The 17,416-nt window shown below is 45.2% G+C and overlaps 1 protein-coding gene across 1 annotated transcript in view; it reads right to left on the bottom strand.

Moving 5' to 3' along the window:
• Positions 1-17,416, bottom strand: part of Cap-D2 (CAP-D2 condensin subunit) — a 71,925-nt gene that overhangs the window by 21,198 nt on the left and 33,311 nt on the right. The window contains exons 22-32 of the mRNA XM_055078055.2: positions 15,550-15,723; positions 9,845-10,218; positions 9,278-9,383; positions 8,247-8,370; positions 7,189-7,344; positions 6,379-6,556; positions 5,030-5,124; positions 3,901-3,981; positions 3,047-3,198; positions 2,919-2,956; positions 1,102-1,240 (exon numbers count right to left, since the gene is read on the bottom strand). Coding sequence (XP_054934030.1) covers positions 1,102-1,240; positions 2,919-2,956; positions 3,047-3,198; positions 3,901-3,981; positions 5,030-5,124; positions 6,379-6,556; positions 7,189-7,344; positions 8,247-8,370; positions 9,278-9,383; positions 9,845-10,218; positions 15,550-15,723 — 1,617 coding nt within the window. The remainder of the gene's footprint in view (positions 1-1,101; positions 1,241-2,918; positions 2,957-3,046; positions 3,199-3,900; positions 3,982-5,029; positions 5,125-6,378; positions 6,557-7,188; positions 7,345-8,246; positions 8,371-9,277; positions 9,384-9,844; positions 10,219-15,549; positions 15,724-17,416) is intronic.

Genomic DNA, 17,416 nt, shown 5'->3' with positions numbered 1-17,416 from the left:
ACGGCGTGCCTCATAATCAGAAAGTGGTTTTGGCACGTAAAACCCCATAATTTAATTTAAAAATTTTCAATTTTGCCCCCATCGAAATGCGGCTCCTGTGGCGGGATTCAATCCCGTGATCCCCCGACGAGCAGTGCAACGCCTTAGCTCCACAATGCCTTAAGCGCTAAGCCACCACGGTGGGTACCAAGTTATACAACACTACAAATAAAGCTATAGAAATTTTGGCCGCCATTATGCAAATATTTCATGAATAAATTTCAGACATTTCTGTTTGTCTATGGCACAGGTCGTTGGTGCTGCCACTACAGAGCAGAGTGATTTTTCACAGCATGCCTAGAGAGAAAAGTGTGCGAATTTTTAATAGTCAACATGCTGAGAAATTGAACAACATTTAGTACCTGCCACCAAATTTGAGTACTCTTTCGCTTTGATTGTAGCATTTTTTTCAAAATCTAAGGTTGGTCGGTCCGCAAATGCATTTTTTTCTCCAAGGAATTGTCCATGTGCAGCTGAAGTGGTGACTGATGAGCAAGAACAGGCACGTCAGTGGCACTGTTTCTAAGAGGAAGTTTGAGAGGTACACGCAAAAAAAGTAAACTATGAGCCCACTTTTAGCTTACGGCCACATTAAAACAGTAGCACAACACTGTGTTGGTCATGTCCACAATTACATGCGGCACAATTAAAATGCTGGCTCCATGCCAAGTATCAGAAAATATCCGGCTTTTTCTGTACCTCCGCATCTCGTTAACTTTTGATCCTGCCTGTACCTAGAAATGCTCTGCGACAGCACGCTTTACAAGCCAGATATACTAGTTTCTGATGTTACAGTGAATCTGCACTTGCCTAACTCGCTGCCGAAAGTTCTCTTAATTGCAATTTTATGCAAACAAGCTTTTTTTATAGCTTTATTTGCACTGTACTTCGCTGGATCGGTTTCCATGTAACCAATTCGTGCTTTCCAAAAGAATCGCCTGCTGGGTACGAGTGCCTAGGTCACTGTCTTTTGCTATATCCTGCAAGCTCTGAATTTAGTTGCTTTTTTTACGAATCCGAGTGGAAATTAGTTGCTGCAAATTGGAGGTCGCAGCCACTTACTTGCGCAAGACTGCTTGCTCCCCCGCTTGGTGGCCGTTGCTTGCGTGGAGCGTTTCTTCGTCCTCTGCACCAGCTCGCTCTCGGTGAGGCCCTTGTTCCGAAGCTCTTCCACAAGGTCTTCCAACTCCTCGAGAATCACCTGCAAAGGAAAACAAGAACCTTGTTCGCCACACTTTCGTCATTCTGTACGGATAGAAGGCAACAAGAAATGGAAACCTTCTAAGTTAGCCTAACGTGCTCGTTTGTGCACAAAACACATCAGAGCTGCACCCCCGTCTTTACAATTACTTGATATGTCATGAAAGTTGCAGCCGAGCAGTATGCTTGAGTGTACAGCCCAAGCTATAGTAAGGCAAGTCCTACACTGTCAAATTCTGCCATGCTGCCACGTCGTAGTGATGGCAAAGAATCAAACATTACTAATACTGTAAATCAAGAATCCAATTCTTTATTCAGTGAACTAGTGCCCAGAAAAACAAGCAAAACTCAAATCGTGATGGCGGTGAACAAAGGCGCCTGTCATCGAATCAGAACTTGCAATTCCAGTCTATCCTCTTTTTATAGTATATGTATCACTGCACATTCCAGACTAATTGCGGGTGCATTTGCTGTACGTTGGAGAACACACAACAAGGTTCGTGTTGCATGTGCAATCTCTTGCTATAAGACCGGCAACAATGCCCAAGAAATTTGGGATACAGTAAGCTCGTCTTCTGCCAAACAATAACTTGTGAACAGTTATAACAAGGTAAAAACAGTTACCAGCAAAAGGCAAAACAGTGTACTAGATGTATATGCATAATATCAAATACTGGCATGTTAGCATATTGAACTAATCAAGGGCATAGCTGCCCTAAGAGCCAATCAGAGCTGACAGAATTTCAAATTCGGTCATATGCATTTCCAAATTCACCATCCTTTCAGCTGTGATTGGCTCACAGGATGGTTATGCCTACTCTGATTGGGTGAAAACACCACTGTGGTGGAGTTACACAATGCGGCAGAATTTGACAATGTTCAAAATAGCATTGCAGGTACTTTTCAATCTTCTGTGTCTACTGACTGTGGTCACTTGTATCTGTTCCTCGTCTCTCGATCTCTCTCTCTCTTTTCTTATCTTTCTACCTACCCCATTCCCCAAGCGTAGGGTAGCAAACCTGATTAAAAAAATTAAGCTAAATTCAGGGGCATTATGTGCCAAAACCACAATGTGATTGTGAGGCATGCCGTATTGGGGGACTTCGTGTTAGCCTTGACCGCTTGGGGGTTCTTGAATGTGTACCAAAATCTTGGTACACAAGCATTCTGTGCATTCCACCCCCTTTGAAATGTGGCCGCTGCAGCCGCGACTGAACCTGCAACCTCGAGCTCAGTAGCGCAATGCCATAGCCACTAAGCTGTCACAATGGGGCAAACAGGTTCTTTTTTTTTGTGTGTGTTCTGATAAACTTCTCTTTCTCCTTTCATTTCCCTCTCCCTATCTTTGTTTATGGTTTCTTCCAAGTGTTGTTTGGGCAAACCTACAAACTCTAGAAAGCTGAAAACTTTGGCATGAGTGGACTAATAGATTTTCATTAAGTAATACGCCTGGCTTAAAAGGAACAGTAAAAGGCGATAGATATCCTTGAACTGTAAAATTAAAATGAGAGAAACCGTAAGGGGACCAGCCTTTCATAAGAGATGTCCCTGTGTTGGCTATGAATGCCCAATTCGGAACACTGCTCGTGCAAGGGAGAAAACTATGTACATGCATGTCACAAGATGGCTGCTATGATTATGAAGGTATACTAATGGTTTATTTTTTTAGAAACACTCACCTTAACGTCGGCTTTCATTACCTGCGCTTTTTTCGCATCTGAAATTAAGAACATATATTGTGTAAGGAGCTTTGGGTTAAAGCTACAACTGCAGAATGATTAAAAAAAAAAAAAAAAAGACATCTCACTTGATATGATGCCTGTGATGCTTTCATACACGGCGTCCACGTGCATCTTGTCCGCAAAGCAGACCATGTTTTCGTGCAGCTTCTTGATGCCCCGTTCTCCAAATGGAATGAGCGACAAGCAGTATGCGAGGTCACGCCAGTGGCGCTCCGTCCTGCAACAACATGCACAGACAATTGCACATATCAGATTGCTGCACAAGGGTTTTCAAAACACCTATACTATGTTGGCACGTCTATAAAACAAACATGCTCTTCATGACACAGAAAGTTAACATCTAATGTGAACATTATAAACACGAACTAATGATGTGTAATGAAAACCTAGCCACAAGCATCATAGCAAAGCACCACACAAACATAGCCACGAGCATGAGACATAATGTTTACGCTTACTGTGGTGTGTGACATGATCGAGAGATGTGCATCCACATAGGACAACTTGCGTACATGCCAGATAGTGTTGGCAACACTTTTCGGGGCAAAATCACTGGGTTGTGGCTCAAAACACTTTTTAGCAAAATACTACTAAGTGACAACGATGATGATGTTGAGTTGCTTGGAATATTGCTTTTAATGTTTAAATTGTAAATAGACATTCTCCTTAATTATATTTTAAAACTACCATATATTTTTAAATTACCTTCCACTGGTAAAAATGTAAAAAAGAAAACATCCCCTCAGTTTAAGATTTCACTTTGCAAGATTGTGCTTTGCATTGAAAAGCAGCACCCAGATACCTCAAACGTAAGTTCTAGAAGTAGTAGAAGTAGTAGTATAGTGGTAGTAGTATCAGCAGTAATAGTAGTAGTAGTACTATCAGTAGCAGCTACAACATCAATAAAAAATATATTTACGTCATAAGCATGAATCTGAAGCACAGCTTCTCCACAAAGTTTTCAAGTTGTTTGTCTTTGCTGATGCATGAGAAGAGCAGCCTGGAAGAGAGAGAGGGAAAAAAAAAGTTTTAGGGTAGTGACCTACATTCTTGGGTTGGTAGGGGAGTTGTATATGATATCGCATTACAAACACCGCACAACTCTACTACAGTAACCCAATAAACTGTAAAAAATATGCTTGTAATTATCAAAAGTAGCAGTCCCATTTGAATTCCTGTGCTGTGGTGAAAACAAAAGCAAATGACCCACAATATGGTGAGACCTAACAATGCTTTTAAACATTTCATAACTGTATTCCCTATAGCAACCATTGGTCTCAAAGCTGAACCTTGTGCTTTGATCCCTACAAGCTGAATGCTGCATAAGTGGGTAAGGCATGTATGAAACGTTGGCTCGCATGTGCTGAAACTTCACGTAAAGGCCGCATTTCAGGATTATGAAATTTAATGCAGTGTATTGCAGCATTACTTGGTTTGCTTCGTCCAGAATAACTTTACATACACATCACCTGGAGCAATGCCGCCTTAAAGAAAAAGAAAGAACAGGAAGGGCGGATCAATTTTACAGACACAAAATGGTGGCGACGCCTGTCATTATTACGGCAAAAAACTGCACATTTTGCTGTCACTATTTGGAGATGGTTCCATTTTTAGGAAGAGGGTGCCACTTCGGTATCATTTGCTGCACAGTAATGTGTTGCAATAAACCAACTGGACACAATAAGAGCTTCCAAGCTCTGGTCGTGACCAAAAAACAATACATAAGGTGCCTTAAATGATGGACACAAGCAGAAGCAGCTATAAAAAGGGGGGGGGGGGGGGGTCGACCTCCCAATATTTCCTCCTGACCTCGCCCCCCCCCCCCATAGAGTTCTAAGTGATAGAGTGTCCTCCTGCAAACCCAACAAACATGAAGAGTCTTGCTCTGCCCTACCAATTAAAAAATCCTCGTGCTGTCTCAAAATGCAAGCCATTCTCAAAAGTTTGCAAGGATTTGTTTTACGGATAAGCAGTGGGACTGGTCTATAAGACAAAGTGCTGTACTACATGATTCTCAAGAATTCATACTATTATAAAAATATGCTTACTTCATGACAACATGGAAATTGTTTTCGTCTATACCATGTTCTTCATCCGATAAATGGCTGATGATGTCGGGCAGCAGGTTGTACAAGGCATTTCCCTGCAGTATTTAAAAAACACATGGGACATGTTTTCAGCTGCAAGAGCAGGGCAGCTTTAAATTGACAGTAAACAGGGTCGACACTCGAGTTGATGACGTGAACAATAAAAAGCAGGAGTGCACTGTTTCACTACATTTTGTTTTGTATCCTTTTTTTAAGCTGCTCTTCACAATGTAAGGATAGCAAAGTCTACTTTCCTTGTATTGCCTATGAATTTGTCTGTATTCATTGGCTTTATGAACATTTAATTGAGGTTTTAATGTATGCACATCTGAAATTCCATGTTTGGAAGCCACAACGCACATTAACAATGCGCGATAAAAACATCCACTGTCTGATGTGCACATATTGACTTAGACAACTCCTGTAGTTCTGTTGGCAAGTTTGTCACACCAAGTGGACCAATGATGACCATCCTTCAGCAAAAATATACGGGCTACTCCCTGCTTTCAACGCATATGTTGTTTGGCTAGGTGGTGCCGTTCCAGTGGCGCTCCTGATGATCCAGACCTCTGGATAGCGTGTACGAGAACTTTTTTCATGCTTCAGAGTGTTGGAACTTACGACATATGAAAGAGACTCCCTAAAACAGCCTATGGTAAGTCTGGCGGTCGCAGGCAAAGTAGCCTGTATACTTCTGACAAAGACTGTGCATGCTACACAATGCATTAGACAGGCGGCGGGGCATGAGTGTTACAAAATGACACACACCCCAGTTATGGTGTCAGTGAGGGGTCATTGACCCCTCAAGATCCCTTCTAAGGGGTCATTGACCCCTTAGAAGGGATCTTGAGGACCTCAGTTTATCATGAGCGATCCTCACTTTTTGGTTTGGCAAATCAGTTCAGCAAATCCCGCAGAACTACATTTGTAGTTTCGTGCTGCACTCACACGGATGACAATTTTTCCCCTTCGCTTTCTGGTTGATGACAAACCCTCCTTGTCGTGTGTATTTTAGCATCGCTACTTTTCAAATAGCTTCTTGCATGCGCAAAACATCAAAAATTTTTCTTATTTCACAACAAAGATGGCAATACACAGTCTCTCATCATAACATTTCTTACTGAATTGGATTTTCCGCACAATCAGTAGTCATAGTTCTGTGTTTTAACCATGTTACTGAAGAATACTATGTGGAAGAATTTTGCCATTATGCAATTTCTTTTAAGAAAATGAGCTTAAAGGGTTAAATAGCAGAACAAGAGGTTAGTTTCTTCATGAGACTAGTAAAACAGATCACAAATACAACAAACCTTGCTCCCAAGTTCAAAGAAGAAGTTCCGACACATATCCGCAAGTTCAGCGTCCTTATCCATAACCATGGCAGCAATGTCGCTGATCTGACCTTTGACCTTGATCATGTCGTTGAGAATAAGGAAGCTGACTGTTTTCAACGTGCCCATCTTGACGTCTCGGGACGAGTCCTGCAACCTGTTTTTGTTCAAAAAGACAACACACACTGACACTCTGCTTGAGCACGAGCTTACGCAGAAATATGATTCTTGCTTATTAAAGAGGCTAAATTGCGAGCTTTAACGCTTCGAAATGGCACAGTGAATTATAAGGGACGCTGTGGTGGAAATGCTCAGGATTAATTCTGACCACTTTGGGTCTCTTTAATGGGCAGCAAAAGCACGTACAGGAGAGTTTTCGTGCTCCGCCCCCATACGAATGCGACTGAGTTTTGAAGCCAGGGCCAAGCGTTCAGCAGCAGAATGCCATAGCCACCGGGTTTCTGTGGCAGATGATCCTTGCTTGCAGCAGCAGCTCAGAAATGCTTTCCAACGAATACTGTTCATGGGGTTTAACGTCTCGGCAATGGACTGTGAGGAATGCAGCAGTGAAAAATTTTTGGTTAATAATTTTAACTGCCTCGGGTTCTTTAATTTGCGAGTCAAAGCATAGTGCATGAGCATTTGAACATTCCACCCCCACTGGCTTCTTATTAAGATGTAAAGAGAGAGAGAGAGAGAGAGAGCTTCAAGTCTCTCTCTATAATGAAGAGCACAGTGGAGATGATTAAACGTGGAAAAAGTTGTACAGCTGGCTGGCAATCAACATACCGGGCGTAGATCTTCTCTGTCCATGTATGCAGCAGATTAGGAAAGCGGACCATGAGGTCACCCACTGCCACAACCAGGTTTGTGCGGATCACGGGATCTGGCGAGTTCTCCATGATGTCAAACAGCAAGGCCAAGTGCTGCTCACAGAACTCCGCACTGCACAATAAAGGTGGCAATTGAGGGCGGCATGTACTGCACGTAGAGCTGCACGCAGTTATCAAGCCAGGATAAACACAAACCTGTGTGGTGTGGTGCTGTGTTGTGTGTGTCTTGTGTGTGTCAGGGATAGAGCACACTCAGTGCTCACTAATGCAGTGGGGGGGGGGGGGGGGGAGGGGGGAGAGGAGAGGGGGGGTGTTTACGTGCCAAAACCATTTCCTGATTATGAGGCAGGCCGCAGTGAAGGACTCCAGAAATTTCGACTACCTGAGATTCTTTAACGTGCACCTAAATCTAAGTACACAGGTGTTTTCGCATTTTGCCCCGATGCTTACGACAACAAATGATGATTTGATACAAAGAGTGTCCTGCCTCGTTTGTTGCTATTCACTCTCCCTTTTGGAACGATGCACCTATAGTTGGTGTCAACCTAAGATTGCAGATTCAAATGTCTAACTAAAATGTAACTTGTATAGAAGCACCAGTCAATTATGGTTCACTCATTTCTGTAACATCACAATGGTGGCAAACTTTTCAATATCGGCATCTTTAGGGAACTATGTTTTGGAGCATGGACACACAGAGAGCAGGTGCATTAAGATATTTGTGGCCAGAGCTTGTGTTCTGTTCACACACAAGCCATTTGACAAGCCACGTTGAATATATGGCTTGTCACTAAAAACAGTCCTGGCTTCGACCGAGTGCTACTGCTGAGCCCTTCACAAAGATACAGGTAAGGAAAAAAACACACCATAGCTGTTCTGACAATTTCAACCAGATGATCAAGAGCTCTTGCTCATAGCTGCGATACCCAGCAGCAGGAGCTGCCACAAGCGTTTGGCGAAGATGAAGACCACGCCTGTTTGTAATCACGCAAAGAAAGGGGCATCAATACTAACTTGATCGACATCAGCTTGGCCAGTGCAAGGGAGGCGACGGTACGCACACCTTCGTCCGTGTACGTGGTCTGTTCAGTGACGACGTGCACCACAAGCTTGCTCCAAGCGCCGAGTGAATTTTCCTCTGCAAATGAGGAAAGAAACCATCAAAATCATTTCGTTCATAAGCAGAGGAAACAGTGAGAGCTGCCCACATCGCACTAACAGAAATTGTGCAGATGCATTAGGAAGGGGGTGAGTTCAATTTCTTTTCTTTTTTTTTTTCAGTGTGGCATCAGAAAATGAAATTATAGTGTGTGGGGAGCACACGCACCCATCTTCCCCCGCGCCGTCGCGTCGAGAGCCGGCATAGACGGGGGAGAGGCGCACTATGCCCTCTCCCGATTCTCCCTCGCTCTCGCGACGCGCACGCGCCCTTCCTCCCCGACTCGCGGACAGGCAGCTGACAGGCGAGGAGGCCTCTCCCCCGTCTATGCCGGCTCTCGACGCGACGGCGCGGGGGAAGATGGGCGCGTGTGCTCCCCACAAGTGTAACATCATTACAGTTCAGCAGGTCGCAAGAGATATTAGAAGTGACAGTAATAACAGCGACAACTACGTTACTGATTACATTCATTAGTACAGTTGCATATCAAGTTGTAAATCATGTTGTTTTTATAGCGAACCCCTCTGGACAAACCAAAACCTGTTCTAACGGCAGGCACTTTCATTTGGTATACAGCGGACTCTCTTTTAAACGGAACCTCAAGGGGCCCGTGAAATTGGTTCTGTTTATCAGGAGTTCCATTTACTAAGAGACAAAGCTGAATACAACTGCATGAATACAAAACTAACCAACCATGAGGCTGGTATTCTGTTCAAGAGGCAGCTCCATCTCCGCGATTTCCGTTTGAGATTCCACTGTACCTCTATTACAGCTAACTGGAATCCAGATAGTTATCACGGTCTGGTGTAATGAGCTTACACTACATGGCTAGCACGTAAAATGACAGCGTCGGGCCAATCTGCACACAGAGGGAGATTGTGCTCACCGCTCAGCAACACATCGTCCAAAAGGTGAACAATGTACTCTGCATCCGTGTCATCTGTCACTGGACCCAACATCTCGTCGTCAGCATTCTGGCTGTCAGCTGCTTCCTACAGAAAGAATGCAGCCCAACAGTGAACGAGAGAGGTTTATGCAACATTCTTCTGAAACAAAGACACAGCCTGGTGAATCACACACCTTGTAAACATGATGTTACAAAAAAGCAGTTCTGGGAAACGAAGTCACAGTGTCGAGCAGCAAGCCACACAGTGCAATTAGCCACCAAACCAGGCACAGCTGACTCATGTCAACTTTTGACTATTTTTGCAATGAAGCATCAGAAAAAAAAAAATAAATGCTGTAACACCTTGTGGTGCATGAAATGATAGAGCCCATTTAATTTTACCGATATAAAGACCATTTTCACCGAACTGGTTTTGTTATAAAACACGGTAACAGGGCATTGCTCAAGTGAATAAACATGACCCTACAGCGCATGCAATAAATACGGCATGGCCTAGCCACGATATGCAACTTGGCAAAGCTTTACACAGCGGCTAATGTGTCTCACCTGGCTCTGGGTAAGGACGTGTCCGGTAGCAGAGAACGACTGCCGCTTCTTTCGCTTCGCAACTTGTTCCTTTCGGTCCTTGACGGCCTCCCGCTTCCGCTTCAGCTGAGCAAACACATCCACGTCGAGGTAGATGAGCTGCCGAAGTGCCACCTGACCAACGCAAGCCAGGATGCGCGACAGCAGCAGACTTGAACACTCAAACAAAGGTGTCTGGGGGGATTCCTCCACTGCCACTTCTCCGTTCTCTTCTTGCGAGTTTTGAGAATCTTGTGGCTTTGCTGTGTTACAGAAAGATGGGCATGATGCTTGGTGAGGCAAGAACGGTGTGGCAAGGTTAGTAAAAGAGAGACAGGGACAAAGAGACATCAACATTATTCACAACCAGCTCTTTGTTCGAACTGTCGGCATGGTTACAGCCGAACCCAGATTATATTGAATGACAGTGTATATATCGAACACACGAATTCTCCACTTCGAAATCCTGTGTAATAGTACAGAAAGCTGTACGCTAGTAAATGAACTCCTGTTCGCCGCTACGTTTCACGTATTAAAGGCTGTGCTGCGCCCACGCAAGTGTGCTTTTTCTAAAGGGATCGTAATCACTTTTCGCGCCCTCGAAAATATTTGATGCCGACGAATGCGAAACGGCACTGTTTGGCATACTGTGCTGTCGACAAAGACATTGACCCTGAAGAGCAGTACATACCATGGAGACAAAAGGAGCTATGTGCAAACTGCGGCCATTCGTTATCGGCAAAAGCAGATCCCCGAGCTGCTTCAAGAATGTGAAAAGCTTCTCGGTCCGATACGCATTCCACGAAAAAGTGTGGATGACATTCGATCTTTTGACTGAGTGGCTCCAGGCATGGCATCTCAAACTGGGGATGTCTGCTCTGCTGGGTTTCGTCTTGTGGACAACGGCATTTCGCAAGCAACATTTTAGGTTTCCATGAAGGGCTAAAACGAATTCAATCCCAATCCTCATTAAAACTTCTTTCTGGGCGAGTTGGTGCATACTTGACATAAAAATTGTTACAGTGCAATCCCATGCAACCACAAGTATGAAGGACGGGACACAAGCGCTGACTGTCAACTAAATTTTATTGACGGAAGACAGATGTCGGCCAAACCGGCCGCTGCATTAATGAACGCTTGGGGGAACATGCCCGAAATTTAAGCAACTTAAAGGACAAGTACGCACATTTGGTCACGCACGTAATTGAATGCACAGGATGCGAGGCTCATTTGGGAGAGACGAAGATTCTCGGCAAGAGTGCCGACGCGACGGCACGCGTCACTTTGGAGGCGTTCCACATACACAAATATGGCAGCAAGTGTGTAAGCACCCCTTTTGTATCGCTTTTTGCTGCAGAGCTTCATTTTTTGCAAGCGACTGCTTACTGATTTCAATGTGTGTTAGTATCCCTTGCCTTTTGCTAGTGTTTTTCTAGTTTTTTCGTTTTCTTGTTTTTTCTGCGCCTGATACCGTTGACTGTTGGCACGTTCGTTCATCGATGCGCATTGTCATTTTTCCCCTATAGTATCACTCCCTTCCCCCTTCACTTCTGCCTTTCCCCTTATATAAGGTATCCGTCTTCCGTCAATAAAATTTAGTTGACAGTCAGCGCTTGTGTCCCATCCTTCATACTTGTGGTTGCATGTGATTGCGCTGTAACAATGTTTATGTCAATCCCAATCCTCACTTGGATGAATTTTAATATTGCAGTTTGGATTTAACAAAACCACCGCACACCATATCCGCACTTTACGGAAATAGCATCGTGGAAGCAGCATGCAAGACTCATCGCTGTGGGATGAATGAACCAAATGAACACGTTTCATTCATGCTTGCAGGGTTAACATGAGTGGGAATGGACTCGAATGTTCTGCAAGCTGAAAGCCACTTTTTAATCCAACAGCGTCTACAAGTGTCGGGAGGCGCCGACATAGCGCAGCCGAAGGGGAAGGGTTGAGAACGAAGGGACCGCGAGGCGTCGAGTGTGGACTGCACAAGAAGTGAGGACGACCGGTTCCAAAAGGAAGTTGCTTCATAAATCGATACCGAACACAAATGCCTGACTCAATAGTGGCCGATGTATGATGATCGGCTTGATTAGCATTTAAACAGCGCATTGTACGGACGCGCAGCCAGGCGCATTCACGCAAATTCCACAGTACAAGTGCGCCGATGGCAACAAGGCGCATATCCATACTGACTGGTCTGCTTCCGCATTGCATCCATTTCAACTTAATCCTGAATAAAAACGTACAAGCACTCCAACACGCACGAGGCATACCGTAGTCTTACATTTGAGTGACATTTAGGGTTTTTAGGGTTACCGTATTTACACGACTGTAAGTCGACCACTTTTTTAAAATTTGAAAGCTTGAAGTGGGGGGGTCGACTTACAATCGAAACCAAAATATGGGAACGCCAAAAAAGCGAGACCAACAGGAGCTACAACGCAGTTAGAATTTTATGTTTGCTCTATGGCCCTACCCATAGCTTTTCGCTATCCCGCATGTTTGTTCACTTTTCGGAAGGGTTTTTCATCATTTTTTAGAGTTTTACAGTGCACACAACACTCATGAGGGAATGTCGATAGTTGAATGAAGTGCCGCTGTTCTATTCGCGGCGGCACCCTCAGTACGGCGGCACTTGTGGGGAGTATCGGTAGTTCATGGAAGAGCAGACACCACTCGCGGGTTTCTCTTTGCCTGTTGCGCTTAGCTATCGCTATAGTTTGACGAAAGGCATTGGTTTGACGCGTTCCACTTGACTGCCGGCTACGTGCCACTTCTATGCTTCCTCAGTCGTCATGAGTGCTTCAGGCCCACTAATCATTTGGCACTCGTTCACAGCAGCGTTCAAGGGGGCTGCCATCCTTTACACCGAAGAAACAAATCGCTGCACAGTGGGCTGCAAGTTCGATGTTTCTGAACGGGTGGTGCGAGAATGGCGACTGCAGCGAAGCGAAATTTTTACCAGTGACGGCAAGTGAGGAATTTCTTACGTGCCGAAGTCTGGACGCTTTCCGGAGCTGTAGGCTAAGCTTGCGGTATATGTCGCCGAAATGCGCAATCGGTCCCTGCCAGTGAAGTCATGAAACGAAACAAGCCCGGATATTCGCCTTTTAAGGACCTGCTCCGCTGTGAGTACGAGTGGCTGGTGGCAGAAGACCGCGAAATTACGCCAACCGGACCTGTCAAAAGAGCCTCCCTGACGGCTACGTGTGGTTGGGTGCATTCAGCGTGGGCGGCTGTTCCACAAGATGTCGTGGTGCGGTCGTTTGCCAAATGTGAAATTTCGCGGGACGACGACGCGCTGTGGGACCGTAGCAACGATGACAGCACTAGTGAAGATGAGTAGTCCAGTGACCATGTCAGCTACTAATAAATTTTCGTTATCGAATGCGCCCTCAAGTATGTCCCCCCCCCCCTTTTTTTTCCTGTCACGCGATATGGGGGGGGGGGGGGTGTCGACTTACATTCGAGTCGCCTTACTATAGTGTAAATACGGTAGCGCTGTGGTTATTACCTCAAAGATCACTCTGTAGTGCGAGCGACTTGAGGCATTCTTGCGCAAAAATTAGATAGACATCTGTGCGTTTAGTAAATTTTCACTTTTCATGATCTCGGAAAACTGCGAGACATGCGGAGGTTTCAATTAAGCTTTATGTTCTGAATTATCAACATATCTATTTCACGATACCCTTCGAGTTCAATATGCTATTCGCATTCGCATGAAGTGCGAAAGAGTGCATACAATGATTTTAATGAAGCTTGGCACAAAGCTTGCGGTTGGTATGAAGAAAGAAATCTTTATGGCAACCTATTGAGGTTCTCAGGGATGACGAAGAAGCAGTTGCGAATGTACCAGTGCAGAAAAAAGATTGGATTCAACTGAATCTCGCATGATGCCACAAATAAAATCTGATCCACGTTCCTCACAAGCGAAGAAAACGTCATCGTGGTCCAGGAATCGAACTTGTGACTACTGTCTGAATGTGGCTGTTACTCTAAACCAAATAAACACGGTACACTGCATTTGTATTATCTGCATCCTCTGTGGTGGCAGTCAAATAACATCTTTAGACGGTTGTCTTTGAGTGTTCTAAAGTGCTCCCAGAAGGCTGACCTTGTTCGGACAGTTAAAGAAAGATATTCCGGCTAAATTCAAACGGTCCTTTCTGATCACCCGACTCCAGATCAGGGTGCCGGGAGGCGCTCCCAGTAGAGTCGCTGACTGATTTTTCGGACTCCAAAAATTCGGACATGCTCGATTATTCGCTCTGCTTCGCTGCACCGCCATTCTCCCCATAGACCATAATGTGTAACCACTGCCGAAAGTTCGGACACCTTGCAACCTCTCGTCCGATTTTTCGGACACCTTGAGCCAACTCGATCGAAAGCACCATGCACCGACTCTGACCAGTGCATGGTTCGACTTGCTGAACGCCATTTTTGTTTTGAACGGAGCCTCCTTTCTGCCCTACGAAGTGGCACTACTGCAAATCCCCGCTCATCATCATCGATTCTGCCTGGTTCATGGCTACAGCAGTTCCAGTCTCAGCTTAGTAAGCCATGTCAAGACAATCCAGCAGCTGATTTATTTGTTTCTTCATGCACGACGCTGTGAGTAGGCCACGTTTTTCGTTTGTGCGACTGGTATCGGCGTGACGGCGTGGTGATGTTTGCTTTGGGTGCTGTGTCGAGGTTGCGGTGATGCAACGTGGCATATGGAAACATATCGTCAAGTGTCTAATGGCACCGACAGTGCCTGCGCAAACTGCGCCGGGGAATGCCGGCAAGTGGGTGCCGGGAGCCTAGGATTTGTCGCCTTCCGATGTGCACCCTACTGACGCCGAAAGTGTTTTGCCAAGACCTGTGCAGTGGTTCTGGACACCGTCTCATTTGACAGTTTCACAGGTGCTCACGCTGATGTACTGACATGCGCAGAACTCGATGACGGCGAGATCATTCGTCAGGTTTCTGCTGCACCGCCGGACGATGACTCCGAGTCGGAAGATGACGCACCATGTACTACGCTGCCGTCGCATGCGGGGCGTGCACAAGCAGTGACTGTGCTTTCAGCCGCCCATAGTGACCGTACGACCCTCTCCGAGATTCAGGTTTATCTGATTGCACGTAAACGGAACAGTGTGCACCGGCGCATTCACAGTTTCTTCAAGCCTACTGCCGAGCCCGAATAAGTGCGTGGAAATAAAGGATTTCTTTCTTTTCTCTTAATCTGCTTTTTCGGACACCTGTTCATTCAGACATTTCCGCAGTCCCCGTGAGGTCCGAATAAACGGTCGGCGACTGTATTGCCATCGGAGCCACTGAGAAAGCTGGTTTGTTTCTGGTCACAGGACCCTGCTAATTTTCGTGTTTGTGTTGGCAAGGGGGGTACTCGCTTCGTTCACCCAAACGGCGATTTTCATTCACGTACACTGCTACTGCCGCCGCGTTTCACACCTAAACGCGGCCAGCGGTGGCGGCACTGGCTGCACTACAGGAAGTTCCTTTTGCTTTTGCTACCTTCCTCTTCTCTCACTGCTTGAAAAGGCAGCCGGCTGTTTGACTGGCATAAATCATCTCATACATGGACCCAGATTGTCTCTGCAACCAGTTCCCTTGGATTTGGAGGATCACAGCGACTGTCGGAAGTTGACAAAAACTCTAGCAGGTTGTTCACTTGCCTTCTGTCACACCATTGACTGCCGCATGCTGCTGGCACCGGGGCAGCAACCTCTCAGCCAAACCATGCAGAATAGTGTCGGCAATTTCGGCTGGCTGCACGGCATACTTGTAGATCACGTCAAGCGCCCTCTCCATAGTGGGGATCCAAACAGTCAGGCTGGTGTCGGTAAATGCTGCAAGAGTTATGCGCGAGTTATGCACGGCAGTCACAAGAACAGGTGAAGCAATGAAAAAATGCCTGAAGGACTTGGTTGCTTTTTCTTGCATGCATCTTGTCCAAATAGTTGTACCTACATCACACATTTAGAAATAGGTAAGAACAAAACTTCGGTTGCAAGCTATACGTGAATTTATACTTGCTTAGTGGCAGTCATAGTAGCTGTGGTGGCTTTCCTCGGAGATCTCCCATTAGCCCTATCTTGCATCAGTCCACTCACAAGTTTAAATCAGAATAATTCTCTAATGGAAGGCAGCACTGAAAGTGGTGTTGACTGAAGATGCAAGAAGAAAATATTCCCAGAGCTTTGCCTTGTCAGAATAACTGTGCAGATATGCTTGTACAAAGATCCCAGTGCTGTTTTATGAAATCATAAGGTGTTCACATGAGAGTCTTATCAAGGGGATCAGGGAAGGAATTATCTGTAACGATGTTTGCAAATTTTCACTCCATTCCTCACTCCATTCCCCACTGTCTCTCACAAGCATCAAAGATGTAGAAACATACAAATGTGAGCTAACTGATAAGTGAATGTAATGAAAAATGCTTCAGTGACTGTGGAAACACTGAAAGGTAAATATATTGCATAAGTGTAAAGTTACAAAGAAAACCCTGTCTGCGTTCCTCTCAATGAAGACTTTGCAGCTGAAGCTTCCGAGCAAAGCTTTAGCAAATACTAGTACTGTGTTTTGTGCCTTTTCCAGTAAGCCACTGTCGTGCCCTTTTTCGTTATACATACTTAGTAATGCTGAACTACCACTAAAGAGTTTTCCCCATGAAAGGTTTTGCAGCGACCAGCCACTACTCAGCTGTAGGGGACCTCTAGTGACTTTCAAAGAAACAGTTGCCCTTCTTTCCAGGATGCTTCGAGTTCTTGAGCCACCTGGTGACGTGACATTGCTGTCCATATGCGGCAGGGAAGGAGACACATGTATTGTGTGAATAAGCCTTCGTACGAGTGAATACACAAAATGCATGCGTTTCCTTTTCTGAGGTACGCATAAAAGGAGGCACGATTTATATGTAAGGACATGCTACACATGCAAGTATTAACAAACAATTACAAGAACATTCTAGTAGTGGTGTGTGAACATTAGAAAGTTCGAATATTTGATTCGAATCGGTTAGTATTTGATTCGACTTGAAAGACGCTTTTACTATTTGAAATATACGAACCCAAAAATCACTGTTCTGTTCTTTAAGTCATCTTCGCCGCACTACAGCTGCTCAATGCGGCGAAGCATACAAGCTGTACTGCGGAGAAGTATACTTGCTGTGCAGTGAAGCATAACAAACATAAGGAGGCAGTGTCACAGGGCTCCTGCTGGTGCTTATGACTACCCGGCATTATCGGCTCAAGTACCCACTCTGTTACCTCTTCACGCATCTGGACAACACCGGCCGTAAGGTGGAAATCTCTGTTTACTACGAATCTGGCTAAGCGCCCAAAAGCATGGTTTCTAAACTACAAATTTGACCAAGTAACAAGCAAGCTTGGCAATGCATTTAGACTCTCATTCTAGTGTAGTTGAGTACCACCACGATGCTTCAATGGCAACCTGGTTTTAAAAGCCGGCTTTAGAAGAAGCAAGCAAAATTTCAACACCAAGGAATTCAGATATGTCCTCAACAGCAAAAGCTACAGAAGA

The sequence above is a fragment of the Dermacentor andersoni genome, chromosome 3 (assembly GCF_023375885.2).
Source record: "Dermacentor andersoni chromosome 3, qqDerAnde1_hic_scaffold, whole genome shotgun sequence".
In the NCBI taxonomy this organism is placed as follows: domain Eukaryota; kingdom Metazoa; phylum Arthropoda; class Arachnida; order Ixodida; family Ixodidae; genus Dermacentor; species Dermacentor andersoni.
Note: the sequence above shows the minus strand (reverse complement) of the source record. Positions and strands in the feature narration are given on the sequence as shown.